The 17,072-nt window shown below is 54.6% G+C and overlaps 1 protein-coding gene across 1 annotated transcript in view; it reads right to left on the bottom strand.

Moving 5' to 3' along the window:
* Nucleotides 1-1,352: 1,352 nt before the first annotated feature.
* Nucleotides 1,353-17,072, bottom strand: part of DKK3 (dickkopf WNT signaling pathway inhibitor 3) — a gene marked incomplete at its 5' end in the record, with an annotated part of 38,940 nt that continues 23,220 nt past the window's right edge. Inside the window, 4 exons of the mRNA XM_006763503.2 lie at nucleotides 1,353-3,116; nucleotides 4,057-4,213; nucleotides 4,969-5,113; nucleotides 5,869-5,961. Coding sequence (XP_006763566.1) covers nucleotides 2,900-3,116; nucleotides 4,057-4,213; nucleotides 4,969-5,113; nucleotides 5,869-5,961 — 612 coding nt within the window. The remainder of the gene's footprint in view (nucleotides 3,117-4,056; nucleotides 4,214-4,968; nucleotides 5,114-5,868; nucleotides 5,962-17,072) is intronic.

Genomic DNA, 17,072 nt, shown 5'->3' with positions numbered 1-17,072 from the left:
TCCGTGTCATTCCTTCTTCGCCGACTCCGTCCACACCTTTGGGGACCCCTGGACCCGCTGGGGTCGGACCCCAGCAGCGCCCCACCTCACACCACCTTGATCCCCAATCACTGACCACAGATAGCTCTCCCAGTGCCCAATGGCACATCCTGAACCCCTGGACTCCAAGGCAGGGAACCGGGGGTGGGGGTGAGGCCTTCTAATTTATGCTTCTTTTCCTTTGTCACTCAGGAAAACAACCCTTCCCAGAAACTCTGGGTCATCCCTAGCTGCATGGGCAGCTGGATCTTCCAGCCTCTGTAGTGGGAGAAGGGCAGGGAAAAGGGTTGGGAATAGCATTGGTAGCTGAATCGACAGCATCTACCCTATCGTCTTTGGCAGGAAGATTCACGTACCAAACCTCACCTAACCCTTACCTCATTCCATTTAGATTTGTAAGGAGATACACCAGCTACTCTGTATGTGGATTTCAGCCAAGTATTTTTCAAAGCCTCTCCTTTGCTATTTTTCTGGCTATGATAACAAAGTAGAGCAAGATAATATACCCGCATATAAGCTCCATGAGGAAGGAACCTAGGTTTATCTCATTGTCTCCCTGGCACTAAATATAGAGCCTGACATATAGTAGGTGCTCAATAAATTTTTTGATTGAAATAATTTTCAGCCTCTTCTCCATTTGCTCAAATGTACCTTGTCTTCCAGCCACCATGAATTACTTGCTATTTCCCCTACATACTCTCCCTCCTCTTTGCCTCCCTCCCTCTGCCCATGGCCCAGATGCCTTTTCTATTCTTCTGGCCTCCTGATCAACTCCTATCATCTTTGAGAGCCAGTTCCCAGGCTAGGTCTCCCGAGCCACATTCTTTGAGGCACCGCAACATTCTGTTACGATATCGGTTTGACTGCTTATGTGTTATTGGTGCTGGGTTTAGTGTATCCTTCATTAGGCTGTGATGCTTCAGGGTAGGGACCCTATCAGGATCGACTTGCACCCCCAGAGTATATCACAGCACCCGGTTCTGAGCAGGCTCTCTGTAAATATGTTGAATAATAAGAATGTACAATGATGATTTTAACATTCAACAGAGCTCTATATTTGATCTTAAAGTTATCACTTGATCCTGTGTATCCTGTACTTCATATTGTTTTTGACTTCCAGCTCTATCACTTAACCTTTCAGAGCCACCATTTCTTCATCTGTTAAATGGAGAAAATACTCATGAATTCAACGAAGGCTAAATGAGGTAATATAGACAGCCTGCCACCCAGATGACCTTAATACACAGTAGCTTTATTATCACAGTCGTGTGATGGCCCAGAGCTGTTTGATTAAGAAACACTACCAAGAAAAGGGACATACACACTCCATTTACTCTTTCAGAAGACAGTGCAATGTTGACACTCTTAGAACTCACTCCCATCCCCAAATGGTTAACATTTCTAAAATATTTTGATGCTGAAAGAGGTGTGCTTCAGTTGTCTGGAAAGTGTACTTACCTGGAAGAGATGCAGGTCATTTCTATTTTTTTTTTTTTCTGGATGAAAGGGTTTTTATATTTACTCAAAGTCAAAAGGAAAAAAGTCCAAGAACTACAAAAGAAGAGTTTAAGTGATTTATGCTTGATTTCTTAAATGCAATATATGTGTGTATACATCACTTAAAACTCAAAGAAAGCATGCTTATACAATCAGGTGCAACTTTAAAATTTAATAACTCTGGATGAATACATGATGGAAATAGTCCATGTCACCTGAAAAGATCGTCTGTGGCACAGCACGCAGTTCAGTGCTCAGTGTGGGCAATCCAGCCATGTTGCACAGAGCCGTGCTTGGTTTGATTTTCTCCATGTGGTTGATAATGGCTTGCAGTTGCTGGTAAGTGATTTTGCAAATTTCATTTATAATCCTGGCCCCACAATTACCCAAGTATTGTTTCTGGCAAGTTAACTTAAATATTATGCTCCGATCATGTACCTTCAGAGTGACTAATGTAACTAACTGCCGCAGGGGACAGTGGCAATACTTCCTGTCTGGTAGAGAGGTAGGAGCTAGTTTGACCTCCCTTCCAGATGTGCCTCAGAAAAAGAAAAATTTCATTTTTCGTCTTTGCTGGGGGTACTTTCGGTGGCACCGGGGCTGGTGGGGAGCAGTGGGCTTGGGGTCACCCTGGGTGAAGTCCTGCTATGCTTTTCACAAGCTGTGTGACGTGGGCAAGCAGCTTGACCTCTCTGAGCCTCTAAGATGCTGACGGTTGGGGAGAACGACGCCCCCTTTGCCAGGCTGTGGTGACAGCAGGACTGGATTGTGGAGGTGAAACTGCTTACCTGGCACGGAGGTAGGAGCTGAGTGGCTGCTAAAAAGCTGAATGCGTGTTACTCGGAGGACCACAGAACGTTTCCCCTGAAGGCACAGCGTACCTGTGCCCGTGTGAAGAACTGCATGAGAGTTTCATTTGTTGATTTTTTGCCAGGTTTATGTTTGCTAAACAGGGCACTCTTCTCCACGTGTATAAGCATCAGCGTTTCCCAAAAACTCGTCATGAGGAAATTCTGCATCCTTTTCTATCCCCTCCTTGGGGGCGGGGGGTGCACAGAACAAAATGGCATGTGCCATCTGCCAACCAGCGGCGGCAAAGCGGCCGCCAACTGGACCTGTTTAGCAGCCCTGTCCTGCCTTCACCCGCACCCGGTGCTCCCCCAGGCAGCAGAACTGAGATGCGTGGGGTGCGCTGTGGGGAGCTGGACAAGTGCACGGCACCTCATCTTGTTTCAAGCCAGAGGGATAATGTTCTGGGAAGAGGCCATGGAAAAAAGCCTGGTGAGCCAACACCTAGAGGACACAGCTGGGGAAATAAATTAGCTACTTCTATTGCACGTCTACCCGCGGGACAGGCCTGGCTCTAAATCTCATCTCCCTCCAGCAGCTCAGCGGCATCGGGCTCCCCGAGAGCCATTTCCACTGACAGGCTCCTCTCCAGGTCCTCCAGCTCCCGGCGCACCTCCTCGATGAAGCTGCCGTCTCCGTAATCGCCGGGGGCCTCTCTGGGCACCAGGCTCTTTCCGTCCTCCTCGTGGCCCCCCGCGAAGGTCGGCTTGCACACGTAGACCAGGCTGTGGCTGGGGAGACAGGGCTATGGCTCAGCCAAGGGCTGTGTCTCCCCAGGGGCACAGCCAGCTCTCAACTTGGGGAGCCTGGGTCTGAGACAAAGGCCCTCCTCATACCCCTCAGTCTCCTCACCTACACGCCCCCTCCTCTAGCATCGCCTCAACCGTCTGAACCGCCTGCCACCACTTGCCTTAGAAAAGATTGCTGAGGGCACTCACTTTCAAAGAATGCCCTCGAGGGGCAGCCCCCAGGGGCAGGCCCTGAGGACAGGGGCGTCTGAGAGTTTATAACCCCACCCCCACCCCCCATCTGTGCCTCCAGGCAGGCGCGGCCCCTGACAGTGGGACAGGGCCTAACCGCCTCCTCTGCTGCGCCTGGGGGAGCCCGGGGCCTGTGGGCCGGGAGGGGGTGTCTGCCCAGCCACCTGGGCCTCTGCTGGGAGAGAAGCTGGGTAACAGATGCTGAGAGGCCTGGGAGAAGCGCACTGAGGAACGGCCATGCTGCAGCCCTGGTGCTTCTTGGTCTCTCAGAGCCTCCAACCACGCTTGGTGCCCCCCTCCCCTGCCATGGGGCGGGGCAGGCCCTCCGGGTTTCCCTCCTAATTCTCTGCAGGCGCCTGCTCAGCTTGTCCTTTGTCTAATGGGCCTGGGCTCCCCTCAGCCCTCAGCGCTCCTCCCTCCACACCCTCTTCCCAGGCCACCCACTCCCGAGGCGTCAGCCACCATCTAGATGCATCCCAATGCTGTACCCGCCTCCCTCCCCCCAGCCACACCTTCTCCTCAGCCCCAGTTCTATCCATCTGACCACTGCTGATCCCTCCATCAGGAAGACCAAGGACACTCACATCAAACCTATCCTAAATGGAACCCATTTTCCCCCTGCTCCTGCATCCCCAGTGGGTGGCACCTCATCCCCTCTTGGCCCCTGACAAGAGGGACAGGTGGGGCTCACCTGTGAGGCTGGCAGAGGAGGCCACTGGCGCACGGGCAGCGGTCCAAAGCTCCGTCGGGCTCCAGCTCCCAGGTGATGAGGTCCAGGAGCCGGCTGGCAGGGTCATGGCAGAGCTCACCCTCCACGGGCAGGGGTGTGCACACGGGGAACAGCAGGCCTAGACCCAGCCAAAAGTCACCCTGCGCCCCAGCACCAAGGCAGGCACCAGGGGAGGGAGAAATGGGGTGCAGCCTCCCACTTTCCACCCTCAACCCCCATGTGGAGGTTAGGCTTGAAGAAGTGGAGTGAGAAGAAATAAGATGGCAGCAGGGGCTCAAGAGAGAATGAGCTGGGAAGGCTGGAGCAGTTCAGGAGGACTGCCTGGAAGAGGGGGGCTTGTGCTGGGCTCCGAGGCCAAAGGTCAGGAGAAATTAACAGTGGCAGAAAGGTGTTCAAGGCTGGGGCTCAGCACCAAAAAAAGCCTGGGGTTGGGCTCAGGCGGGGGCAGTGAGGCTCCCAAATGGGCCAAGTAGTGGAGAGAAAAGGAGGACGGCCAGCTGGTGCTGGCCAAGGCTTGGAAGGTGGACCGGGGAGTCTAATTAAAGTGACAGGACAGGGGTGGCTGCTGCTCCCAGAGGAGGATTATCCAGAAAGCCGTTCCTGAGGAAAACTGCAGGAGCAGCAGGTACCAGGTGGACCAGGGGATGGGGAAGGTGCCCAGGGCGAGGTTTTCAGAAACGCCTGCAGGAGGGGAGAGGGCCTGCACTCACCTCACTGGGGAGGGGCAGGGCGCATGGAAGCCATGGAAGAGGGGGCCGTTCAGTTCACAGGACACAGGACTGGAGCCAGCGCCACCTCAGGCTGGGGAGTGAGGAGGAGGGGGCGCTGGGGCTTGGGACAGGGCTCAGCCTGACCCAGGAGGGAGCCACCCACCTCTCTGGAAGGCACAGCACAGCCCGGGCTGGCAGTCCCTCTGGTTGTCGCAGATGGTCCCGTTGCTGCCTTTGGTGGCTGTCTCGGTGCAGTGACCCCAGACACACAGCTGGTCTCCACAGCACTCACTGTCCCGGGTGCAGACCTGCAGGGAGTGGGGAAGCACACAGCCAGCTCACAGACCCGGAGAGCCCAGCCTGTGGCCGCCCAGCGGGAAATCCTGGAGACATTCAGGTGAGCTAACCACATGGCCACACTGTGCGGAGGAGGAAACGGAGGTCCCCGGTCGGGAGGAGGGGTTCGTGGAGGTCATGGGAGCAGAGGTGAGGGGTCAGCACGCTGGGAAATGGCCTGGGGGAGGCACGAACCCGTCTCCCGCCCAGCTGAGGCTTTGCAGGACGTAGCGTGTGTTTGTGGCTGTGCCCTGCCTCCTGCTCACTCGGTCCGGAGGTCAGGAAGGAGGCGGCTTAGAGCCGCAGGTGCAGGCAGCGCGGTGAGTCTGACAAGCTGATTAGACTAAGGCCCAGGCCCAGGAGGGCCAGGTGAGTGGTCAGGCACGTGGGTGCCGTGGGCCTGGATCCCACGTGGGGATGCAATTAGAGAGCAGAGCTGGTTCCCCACTGCCGTGCTCAATGATGGCGCCCAGCGGGACAGCCGGGAGGGAGCGCCGCTCCAACCGCGGTCGGTGGAAAACAGGGCTGCCTGTCGTCCAGGAGGCTGGGTCTGCAGGTGGCCTCCTGGTCACTCCAGGAGTCAGCCCACAGGATGCTGTGGCGGGGCTCCTCCCGGCGGGGACCCGGTGGAGCTCCGGGAGAACAGGGGGCAGAGGGCTTCTCCCCAGGGCTCTTTTCTGGGCTCCACGGCCCTGGTGCTGCAGCCCGGAGGCCTCTAGACACTCACTGCCTGGTGGTCCCGGCACGGCTGGCAGGTGTACTGGAAGCTGGCAAACTGGCAGTACTTGCGGGACCCGCAGTCCTCGTCAATGATGCACTCCTGGGGGCAAGGGGGGGGCAGCTTCATCAGGAAAGACCGGTCAGCAAGCCCACCTCGCCCAGGAAGAGAAAGCCCCTCATTTCCCACCCCCTCCAGCGCCCCTCAGGCTCAGGGCCCAGAGACAGGCTCCAGCGCCCCTCAGGCTGGCGGGCCGCACCCACACAGCACAGCTAGGCTCCTGCCCTCTGGGACGCCACACCCAGCTCAACAACCGTCTCTGTGTGCAGCCTCCGCACACACACCAGGCTGGGGAGCTCGGAGACCCAGGGCCATGCTTCTGCTCTGAGCAGATGGATTTCATAAAAGGAGCTAATGAGTTGCAGGCCCTGGTGGCGGCCCAGGAGGAGCTGGAATTCATCAGGGCCTTGCTGACTGAGAAGGAAAAGGGTGGCCACAAGGAGCCCACATCAGGGTCCTGGGTCTGGGGCTCACCAGGGCAGCCGTCAGCTTCCAAAGGAGGAGGGGACACGGCTTGGGTCCCCCCCCCGGCCCCCCGCCCGCCCAGGCACTTGCTCATGGCTGCCAGCCCCACTTGGCTGGAAAAATGGAGAGAAGGAAGGAAGGGACTCGGTCCAGCACCGAGGCCCAGAGAGGGAGGTCACGGGAGGGTCACTGTGGTCCTGCCAGTCACTGGGCTGTGTCAGCGCAGACCTGGGCCCTGGCAGCCGCAGAGGAGAGAAGGGCAGGAGTGGGGAGGCCATGACAAGAGCCACCACCGAGGACCGTCACCCTGGCCAGCACAGGTGGGGCTCGCCCAGCAGGCAGCAGTGGGGATTACTGTTCCCTCACTACGCTCTGAAGGCGGAGGCTCAGCGAGGCCAACAGGCCCAGGATCGTACAGTCAGTTCAGGGTAGGGGACTCGCTCCACCACTAGCCCTTGGGAGACCGGGCTCGGGGCTCCAGATGCACCTCAGAGACTGTGGGGGAGAAAGATCCGCCTGCGGCAGGGATTCTGGGCCCCAGCACACCTTCTGCAGGTTCTGAGGGGAAGGCATGCACGGGGAAGAGGTCAACTCGGAGGCATGTACAAGTCACCACCGGCACAGGCCCTGGGGTCCCCAGGGCCTCCAGAAGAAGCAGGGGTTGACACCCAGCATAATTGAAAAGCAATTTCAATCTTTACTGTAAGTTCTTTTAAAATGTCAGAGGAGAGCATGTGCCTCCGCAAAATGACCAAACATTGCTCTTCTCTGCGTCTCCCAGTGTCTGACTCATCCCTGTTCCCATGCCAGCAACCCTAACATGTCAGCGTTCCACCGGCACTGTTTTCCCGCGTGAGAAAACTGAGGCTCGGGTGGGGGTGGGGGTGAGAGGGCTGCTGGAGTCAGAAGCTGAGCTGGGGCTGGGCACTCCCGCTGTCTGACCCCAGAGCCCAGGTGGCCTGAGAAGCCCGCTGGGCTGTAAGTAAACCTCCAGACGAGCCTCGTCTCAGCCACCATGCGCCCTAGACAGAGACTCAAGCCGGCCAGTTCAGTGGAAGCGTCCTGACCTTTCCTGGGGGTGGGGGTGAGAGGGCTGCTGGAGTCAGAAGCTGAGCTGGGGCTGGGCACTCCCGCTGTCTGACCCCAGAGCCCAGGTGGCCTGAGAAGCCCGCTGGGCTGTAAGTAAACCTCCAGACGAGCCTCGTCTCAGCCACCATGCGCCCTAGACAGAGACTCAAGCCGGCCAGTTCAGTGGAAGCGTCCTGACCTTTCCTCCCAGGGAGAACAGCTAGGGTAGTGGCTCTCAACCTTCTGGCCCTTTAAATACAGTTCCTCATGTTGTGACCCAACCATAAAATTATTTTCGTTGCTCCTTCATAACTGTAATGCTGCTACTGTTAGGGTCGCGACCCACAGGTTGAGAACCGCTGAGCGAGGGGCTGGGGGGGAGGGGGCGGGTCACAGACATCAGCGTCCTCTCTGACCCCAGCCACAGTTGAAGCACTGGGGTGATATGAGAAGGTCCTTGCCCTCCAGGAATTTATCGTTCCTTTTTATTTTTTTTTAAAGGCAACCCCACAGAAAAGGGGCCAGAGGGTATTACAGACAACTCCCAGGACAAAGTGGCTTTGCCTCCCCACCCAGAAGATGTCTGACCTCACCAATGATCAGGAAGATGCAACCCCCAAGAGCTTTCACTTACAATGAACAGTTAGAAAGGCTGGTGGTCTCTGTGGTTGAGGAAGACTACCCTCCCCAAGTGCCCACATCCCACTCCTGGAACCTGCGGACCCGTCACGTTACATAGCAGGGGGCCTTCAAGTCACAGGCGGAATGGAGGCTGCTAATCAGCGGACCTGATGATAAGGAGAGGCGCCTGGATTACCCAGGTGTGCCCAGTATAAGCTAAGGGGCTATGAAGATGGAAAAGGGGCAGAAACAGGGTGATGCCATGGGGGAGGACTCCCCCAGCCCTCCCGACGCCACTGGCTTAGAAGATGGACCAGAACCACAGGCCAGGGAACAGACACGGAGTTCAGTCCAGCGAGACTCCTGCCGGCCCTCTGACCCACAGAACCGTAAGATAACCAATTTCTGTTGTGAACTATGGCAAGCTGTGCGGGGGCAATAGGAAACCGATGTGATAGCTGATACAGTGGGGCCTTGACTTAGAGTTTAACCCCTTCCCCAACAATTTTTTTGTTAAAAACGTTTCTTTTTCAGACTAATTTTTTTATTTTGGTTCTATATAGTATTTTTGATGCAGGTTATGAAAACAGTTTGTAATTATTTTTTCTTCCCATTTTTGTGGTTAAGAATAGTATTTCCTCAGAAAGTCATTAAAGTGAACAAGTGAAACACGTGATACTGGGCATTCATTGTGATATTCACTGCGCCAACTAGCAGTGGGGTCTCTGAAGCTGGCTCGTAACCCGAATTTTAGCTCACAACTCAAAGCAAAAAATCGGCCGAGAGACGGCTCGTATCTTGAAAAACTCGTTAGTCGGGACACTCGTAAGTCAAGGCCCCACTGTACTGGTAGGGATTTGAGGAAATGGGCAGTGCCAGACACTTTGGGGGTCATTAACCTTTAGCTGGATGTGTTTTTGCAGGCAATTCATCAACACCTGTCACACATTTAAATGCTTGTCCACTGTGACCCAGTCATTTCCCTTCCAGGTGACCACCACCTGGAAACTGTCCACATGTACCCATACCTGAGTCCAGGGGTGTTAAAGGCTACACTGTGATAGTATTTCTAGTCCAGAAGTAGTGGAAATGCCCAACAAGAGGGGGCTGATTAAATTGCTGTGTGGTCATTTCATGGGAAAATGCCACCAGACAGACATGAAAAAGAAGGAGGTGGTTCTTTGCTGTGGAGAGCGGCTACAGTGTTTGGACAGGTTCCAGCCTTGGACTGATGAGAAGGCACAGTCCTCTCATGGCCACGTGCAAGTCCCAGCTTGGAGGGCAGAGCCCTCCCAGCACAATTATAGCCAAGAGCTATAGCTATAAGCTTGAACCGATGGTCCAAACACGTGGCCCCACGTGTCTGAGTGATGTGGGCTTGATAGAGTTCAGGTGCATGAAGTTGAGAATGTTGTAAACATCTTGACCACGCCCTTACTTTGCCTCATGGAATCTGGCTATAAAATACACAGCTTGTAGTCCGTGGCACTGTCGCTAGCTCTCTATCAGAGAGGGCAGTGTCCCACCCAGACCCAGCTTTTATTCGCTTGTCCGTCTTTTCTCCATCCTTCACCGCCCCCACTCAGGCTCCCCGAACCTGGCTGAGCTGGCACGGCACTTAAGGCGCCCAACGTGGCACTGAGTATGCCATGGCCGTGCCGGCTCCCCACACTTTGCATTGTGATGTTTACATCAGTAAGTAAAAGCAAGTGGGAGAACCATGAAATCCCATTTTGTGAAGCAGAATAACAACATATATGATACGTGCCTGTGCCTAGCACAGCGCCTGGTATATAGGGGCAGATACGTGTTGAATGGGTAAAACCCTTCCTTGTACGTTATTGAGGCGAACAGGCTAACAGAATGCTGATCATTAGCAATGATTGGGGGGCCAAAGCAAAAAAACACACACCTTCCATTAATTTGGCTTCTCATTTCCCAAGAATCCTGTCGACGCAGAATTTTCACTACATGCTTCCTCTTCCAGATCCCCAATTAAAAAAGATATGAGCTAGGACTTCCCAGCACCAATCCCTGTGAGAGTTTACAACTCTCCATCAAGAAAAGCACACATTCATCCTTAGGAATACGTTCCCTTCCCTAAGCTGGCTCCTATGCATGACAGAGCATTCTCTGCAAAGCCCTGGTGAAGCAATTTTTTTTTTGTAGCTATGGAAAAATTTTTGGCCTGGAACTTTGCCAAAGACTTTTGAAAAATTGAAAACACCGAAGCTACTGGTTTCCTTAGCTGACGTGGTTTTGCTGCCTACAAGGGCTGGTAGGTGAGTCCAGCGTGACTTCCCTTTGAGAGAGTTCAGAGCTTTTGTTCTAACAGTCTGCGGCCTGGTTACTGTGGGTGTGCATTCCCAGCACCCCCTACCAAAGCTCTTTAAGAATTGTGATCATACGGCAAACCTTGGAACTCCAAAGCATGACCCTAGAGGCCAGGAGGGCACAAACTGTGAATCCTGGTTTTGCCACCGAATAGCCGTGTGGTGTCCGTGCTCTATGAACGGTGGCCATAGCAACAGCAGCTGTGCATCTTTTACGCCCCCCCAATGCCTGATTCCCCCGGGGAGCTCCCTGCAAAAAGACAGGTCCAAACAACCGGCTAGTGTCTCCACTGGCAGCCCTCCAGCTCCGACCCTGCCCTCACTTGGGGGTTCCACATCTAGTCCTGACTTATCTGCATGCAGAGTGTGTCTGGATCCAGCAGCCTGCATGCCCAAGGAGTAAAGTGCCTGGGGCAGGGGGGCCTCTTGTTGTATGAAGACCAGGCTTTCCATACAGTAAGGTTGTTAGTTTGGGGTCTCCCCTGAGGACCCCTTACTTACACTTAGGGGCAGGGTCCCATCTTTCCTGGTGTCAGAGACCTGGGAACAGGTCAGGTCCTCCCTCCTGAAATAGTACTGAAAGGGTAGGAGGGGAGGACGTGGATGCCCCCCGCCACCACCCCGTATCAAGCAGAGCTGAGAAATACTGGATTTTCTTCTTTTCAGTAATACCAGTTTTTCCTATCTGTGCTTAAGTGTTACACTCACATGTGGGCCGATGTCTTAAGGAGCCTCAGCACCCAACTGGGCACAGGGTGTCTGAGAAGGTGAGCCTTGAAGTAGGGGGCTGTGCAGATTCTGGGTTTAGGGTACCTCTCGGACCACTAGGACTAGAAGGGGGATTCCATGCTCCACCAAGGTGAAATTGAAGGCATAAGGGCAGAAGGTAGGGTCACCTGAGTGTCCTGGAGCAGGAGGGGGAGGTGCCATGCTGGGCCCCTGCCCTTCAGAGCCCACGACAGCAACCCATGGCCTCCAGAGAGTCCTGGCACGCAGGGCGACCAGGGCTGCCACTTGGCACAAGTTCTCCTTAATTCCTCTCCGCATGGGTCTTATTATCCACACGTCACAGATGGGGATGCTGAGGTTTAAGGTGTAGGGTCTGCCCAGAGTCAAGCCAGTGGGTCTGACCCTAAAGACAGGCTTTCCCCCCTTCCTGAAGCTCATTTTCCTCTCCCTTCAGCACTCATCTGTCTCCTCAGGGGACAGGACTAGCCTGAGACAATGCCCTGGGCCCCACACATCCCCGGAGACAGCGGGCAGGAACTCAGGGCCAAGGCCACAGCCCTGGACGTCTGGGTCTCAATGTCACGTGTGAGCTGGCTCCAGCAGCTCCTCTCTGGTCCCTGTTCTCCAGTCACTTCCTGTCTGTCCCGCTGTCTGTCCCGCTCCTCCCTCTCCTCCTGGGGGGAAGTCTGACGTCGGAGGCTGGCCGGGACTGAAGCCATTGGAGGACCAGTCTTTGTTGTCCGGGGAGAGCGCTATATTTAGAAAGCTCTGGCTGGAGCTGCCGGCACTCTGTTCAGATGCCGCGGGAGGGGGGCTGGCGGGAGAGTTGGCAGAATGCTGGGCCTGGAAATGGCTCTGGTGCTTGGACACTCTCATGAAATAGTGGAAAATGGCATAGGAGCTGTTCTGTATCTTTGATTTCTCCCGTTCGGAGTTTATCAGAGGAGAGCAGCTCCAAGGAGGCAGGAATTCAGAGGGAAGCAAGCAGCGCCTGACCCGGAGAGGCCGACCTCGCGTGTAGGTGTGGGCAGGTGGGGAGCGGCCTCTCTGAGGCCCGTAGGCCGCCACGCTTCCCTCTCACACTGGCCACGGGCACTTTGCCACACGCCTCAGGAATCCCAGACATTCTTGTGCTCATGAGGCCCAAAGGAGGAGCCACGCGGTAGACCCTCCAGGGCTGGGCCGTCCATAGTCTCCTCTTGAGCCCAAGGCTTCAGGGGAAGGAGGGAGGCCTCAGGGCTGTGCCCACTGCAGCTGAGGCCGGGAGGGCCACCGTGAAGGTTCAGGGAGCACCTGCTGTGTGTCTGACCCCCTCTCCCCCAGCATGTGCTTTGCACACAGTCGCCATCACTCAAAGAATAGAGAAGGAATGGATGAATAGATGAATTCTTGACCAAGCTCCATTTTGCAGATAAAGGAAATTGAAGCTCAGAGCCCAAGGTCACTGATGGAGTTTAAGAAACAAAGAGTTAAACCCAAGTCCAGCAGACCCCCAAGCCTAGGCTCGCTCCTCCCACTGCACCCTGTTGCCTCCAAATACAAATGAGACCACATCAAACTACAGAGCTTGTGCACAGCGGAAGAAACCAGCATCGAACGAAAAGGGAGCCCACTGTATGGGGGGACATATTTGGCAATGAAACATCTGATTAAGGGGTTAATTTCCAAAATATATTAAGTTCTCATATAACTCAACAAAAGGAACACAACCCAATAAAAAAAATGGGCAGAGGACCTGAACAGACACTTCTCCAAAGGGGACATACAAATGGCCAAGAGACATATGAAAAAATGCTCAACATCACTAATCAGAGAGATGCAAATTAAAATGACAATGAGGTATCGCCTCATACCTGTCAGAATGGCTGCCATCAACAAATCAACAAATGAGAAGTGCTGGTGAGGATGTGGTGAAAAGGGAACCTTAGTGCGCTGCTGGCGGGAATGCTGACTGGTATAGCCATTATGGAAAATAGTGTGGAGTTTCCTCAAAAAATAAAAAATGGAACTGCCATTTGACCCAGTGATCCCACTTCTAGGAATATATCCTAAGAAGACTGAAACATCAATCAGAAAGGATATATGCACCCCTATGGTCATAGCAGCACAATTTACAATAGCTAAGATCTGGAAACAGCCCAAGTGCCCATCAGCAGATGAGTGGATAAAAAAGCCGTGGTACATCTACACAATGGAATGCTATGCCGCTGTGAAAAAGAAGGATCTCTTACCCTTTGACACAGCATGGAGGGACCTGGAGACTATTATGCTAAGTGAAATAAGCCAGTCAGAGAAAGACATGTATTGCATGATCTCACTTATATATGGAATCTAATGAACAAAATTAATTGATCCAGAGACATTGAAGCATACCACAGATTGATGAATTTCAGAGGGAAGGGGGTGGGGTGAGAAGAGATTAACCAAGGTGAGCAAGAGAAGCCCCATATTATAGACAAGGAAAGCCAGGCAGTGACATGAAGTCCCTTACCAAGGTCTTGGGTAAGAATTGGCAGAGCCAGCACTTGCCAAACCCACCCAGTGCTCTATGGAGATAAGGGCAACCCTGGGAGCTGGCAGCTGGGGGCCCAGGAGGGGGCAGGAGGGGGCTGTGTGAGACAGGAGGACTCTGGGGATGGCAGGAGAAGGGGGCTGTTAGTTCTGCTTCTGTGGGAGGGCAGGGTCCCCGAGGCTGAGCCCTGGACCAAGGGGCCTAGAGGGTGAAGAGTGGTGCTGCCGGAGAAGAGCAGAAAGTCTCCCCTTCATCCACAAATCAAGTGGGGTTCTCAGGTCCCCTGAGTTCTTGTTGACCTTAAAAGCAGGCCAGTGGCAGGAACCTATAGAACACAGGTCTGCCTTGCTCACAGCTGGAGGCTGCACCGGAACCTTTCCTCTAGCTTAGGGCAGGCAGGTCCCTGAGCCTCACCACAGGCTCCAGCCTGACCCACAATGCAGAGCCCGCCCTATGGAAAAACCCAGGCAGGAGCCAGGCACTGGTGCCAGCTATTCTTATGCTGAAGTCCGGTGTCTGCACAAGCCCGTGTCTCCTGGGGCTGCTCCAGCCAGTTGTTCCTCCCCAGTCCCTCAGCCCTGAGAGGAGAATGCGTCCTCCAGCCGCTGGGCATCCAGGTGTGGAGACTGCTCCCTCCCACCCCCTCAGCGCCAGGATCATCGGAGAAACAGCCCTGGAGTTCCCTCTCCTCCTGCTCCCGCCTCCGCCCCCCTACACAGCCCCCAGATCCCACCCCAGGGGCCCCCTCTCCACCAGCCTCCTGGGGAGACCTTCAGGGATGGAGCGGGGTGCTCCGGAACAGGGCCTGTTCCCTCCTCAGGGACCCTGTCTGCTGCCAGGCCACACTCACAGGCCTTCCCCCACTCTCTTCTAGTCTCAGTGACGTTGCCATTGGCAAACTTACACCACATTTAATTCCAAAGGAAACGTCTCATGTGCCCAAGTCCTTTCTAACCAGATGAGTGTTATGGCCCCTCCTGAGTCAGCACAGTGGAGGGAGGGCGCCCTCCCTACTCTCCCCCCACCAGTGTGTCCAGAGCTTTAGGTCTGCAGGGCTCCCACGCCCCATTCCAAAGGCACAGAGTGGGGGACCACTGACCTAAGTCTGGGGTTCACCAGGCACCCAGTTAGTGCTGCATACTCAGAAGAGAGCTGCTGTTCCAGTCATCGAGAACCTGACAGCAACTTTGGGTGTGAAAGCACCAACAGTGTCCTGCAGCACCTCACAGCGTGGTGCAGAGAGGCCGGGCTCAGGACACCAGCCTCTCTCCCTCTCCACCGGGCTCCCTGCCGCAGCCTGCTGACTCACATCCCTCACCGTAATTGTTCTGCAAGCTGCTCCTGCCCAGGGCCCTGGAGAACACTGAGGTTCACTAATCTGATCAACACCTAATGAGAGGAGACAGGCTGCCCTCCAGGCCCGGAGAAGGGGCAGACTGTGTCTGTGGCCCTGGCATAATAAAGCCATGTGACCAGGTGGCATGAGTGAAAAACCAGGTGTGTCCTCAGGTGGCCTGGGAGAGGGCCTGCGGTTCCATCACTGGGGCGCTGTCTGCTCTGCCTGTACCCGGAACCCAGGAACTGCACCCACAGCATCCACCGCCCAAGGCACAATTCTCTCTCACTCAGATCCCTCAGGCACCCAACCTGGCTCCAAGCTTGGCAGGGACATAGAGCCCTTCAGGGCCAGTCTCCAACCTGCTTCCAAGTCTGATTTCCTGACCTACCCCAGGACCCAATCCTGGTCCCTGCTTCTAGAACAGCAGTTCTCAACCTGTGGGTCGCGACGACCCTTTCACAGGGGTCACCTAAGACCATCGGAAAACACATATATAATTACATATTGTTTTTGTGATTAATCGCTATGCTTTAATTATGTTCAATCTGTAACAATGAAATTGGAGGTCACCACAACATGAAGAACTATATTAAAGGGTCGCGGCATTAGGAAGGTTGAGAACCACTATCTAGAATGCCCTCAGATTCATTTTAAGAAGCAGCACAAATGTCTCCTCAACGAAGCCCTCCCTGACTCTCCCCACTGGGCACTGGCGCCTGTCTCCTTGGTGCCCTCATCCCCAATCCTCAGTATCCTCCCCTGTAAAAGGCGGGTGAAAATTAGAACACGTTTAGGCTTGAAGGACCAACAGCTGCTTCTGAGACTTGTCAGGACTCACGGGGAAAGCCGAGACTCAGGCTGGGGGCATGCCTCTCTCAGCAATCTCGGGCAGACGCAGAGCCAGGAGGCCAACTCCAATCCTCCGTTTAGTCGCCATATAGCTCGGTGGCTGATCTCATGAATTCCTTCATCTCCACCTTGGCCCTCTCTGGCTTTGCCCACTCTACTGTCTCTTTGGCCTTCTGGCTGCTCTTCAGGCCAAGCAGGTTTGATGCCATTTCCCTTGGCCAGACAACTCCGCCCTCGCCGTTCAAGGGCCTGGCAGGGCTGTCATTCCTATGAAGCCAAGTGATTTGTTGTAAAGTCTCAGTCCTTGCTGCTGAGTGTCCCTGTGGTTCTGACGGTGTCTGAGGAGGAGGCCACCACCAACCCCAGCCTTGACCCCATGGGGAGGGTCTTTACGCGTTTTCTCTTTTAAAACAAATGTTCTGGGAAGTGAATGGCGGGCATCAGAAGCAACATCTGGGGGTGAGGGTGGCCCTCATGGCTGTGCTGCATCTGAGGAGCCACGAGCCCCCCTTGACTCCAATGCATCAGGGCCTGGAAGGAGATACTGGACTTGTGACCAGCCCTCCTAGGGGAGAAGGCGGGTCTCCAAGGGGAGCAGGATGTGGGGTGTCACTATGACAGGTCTCCTAGGAGACAACTCCAGGAAGCCCTGACAGGAGTGTCTATGGGAAGGCAGGTCTTGGCTCTTGTTTCTCACAAGCTTTTTGTCACTGGTCCAAAGGGCTTCTCTGCTTTACCCCTTCTGACCTCTCATCCACAAACTCAGCCACCTCAGGAGCATCTCTCGCCCCTCCCCCCTCCCTCTCCCGCTTCCCCTCCCCCCTCCTTTTCTAGTTTGGGGCTGAAATAGTTGCCTGGCTCACGTCTCCATCCGCATCCTGCATCCCCTCCGCCTCCAGTCCTGCCAGGCTCTGCCACTTTCTCCAACACACACAACCAGAATCGAAGCCCCCCTTGGTGCAGCATCTGCTCCAGACAAACAGCGTTTGGCCTTGGAGGACAGCAGAGCCGTTGCCATGCAGCAGTGTCTGGGTCTTTATGCTTCCAGACTAGGAGACCATGGCCTGTTACAGGCTAGGACAGTGGTCGGCAAACTCATTACTCAACAGAGCCACATATCAACAGTACAACAATTGACATTTCTTTTGAGAGCCAAATTTTTTAAACTTAAACTATATAGGTAGGTACATTGTTATTAACTTAATTAGGGTACTCCTAAGGCAGTGATAGTGAACCT

This window comes from Myotis davidii, unplaced genomic scaffold (assembly GCF_000327345.1).
Source record: "Myotis davidii unplaced genomic scaffold, ASM32734v1 scaffold118, whole genome shotgun sequence".
In the NCBI taxonomy this organism is placed as follows: domain Eukaryota; kingdom Metazoa; phylum Chordata; class Mammalia; order Chiroptera; family Vespertilionidae; genus Myotis; species Myotis davidii.
The sequence above is the reverse complement of the archived record's forward strand: the minus strand, read 5'-3'. Positions and strand labels throughout refer to the sequence as shown.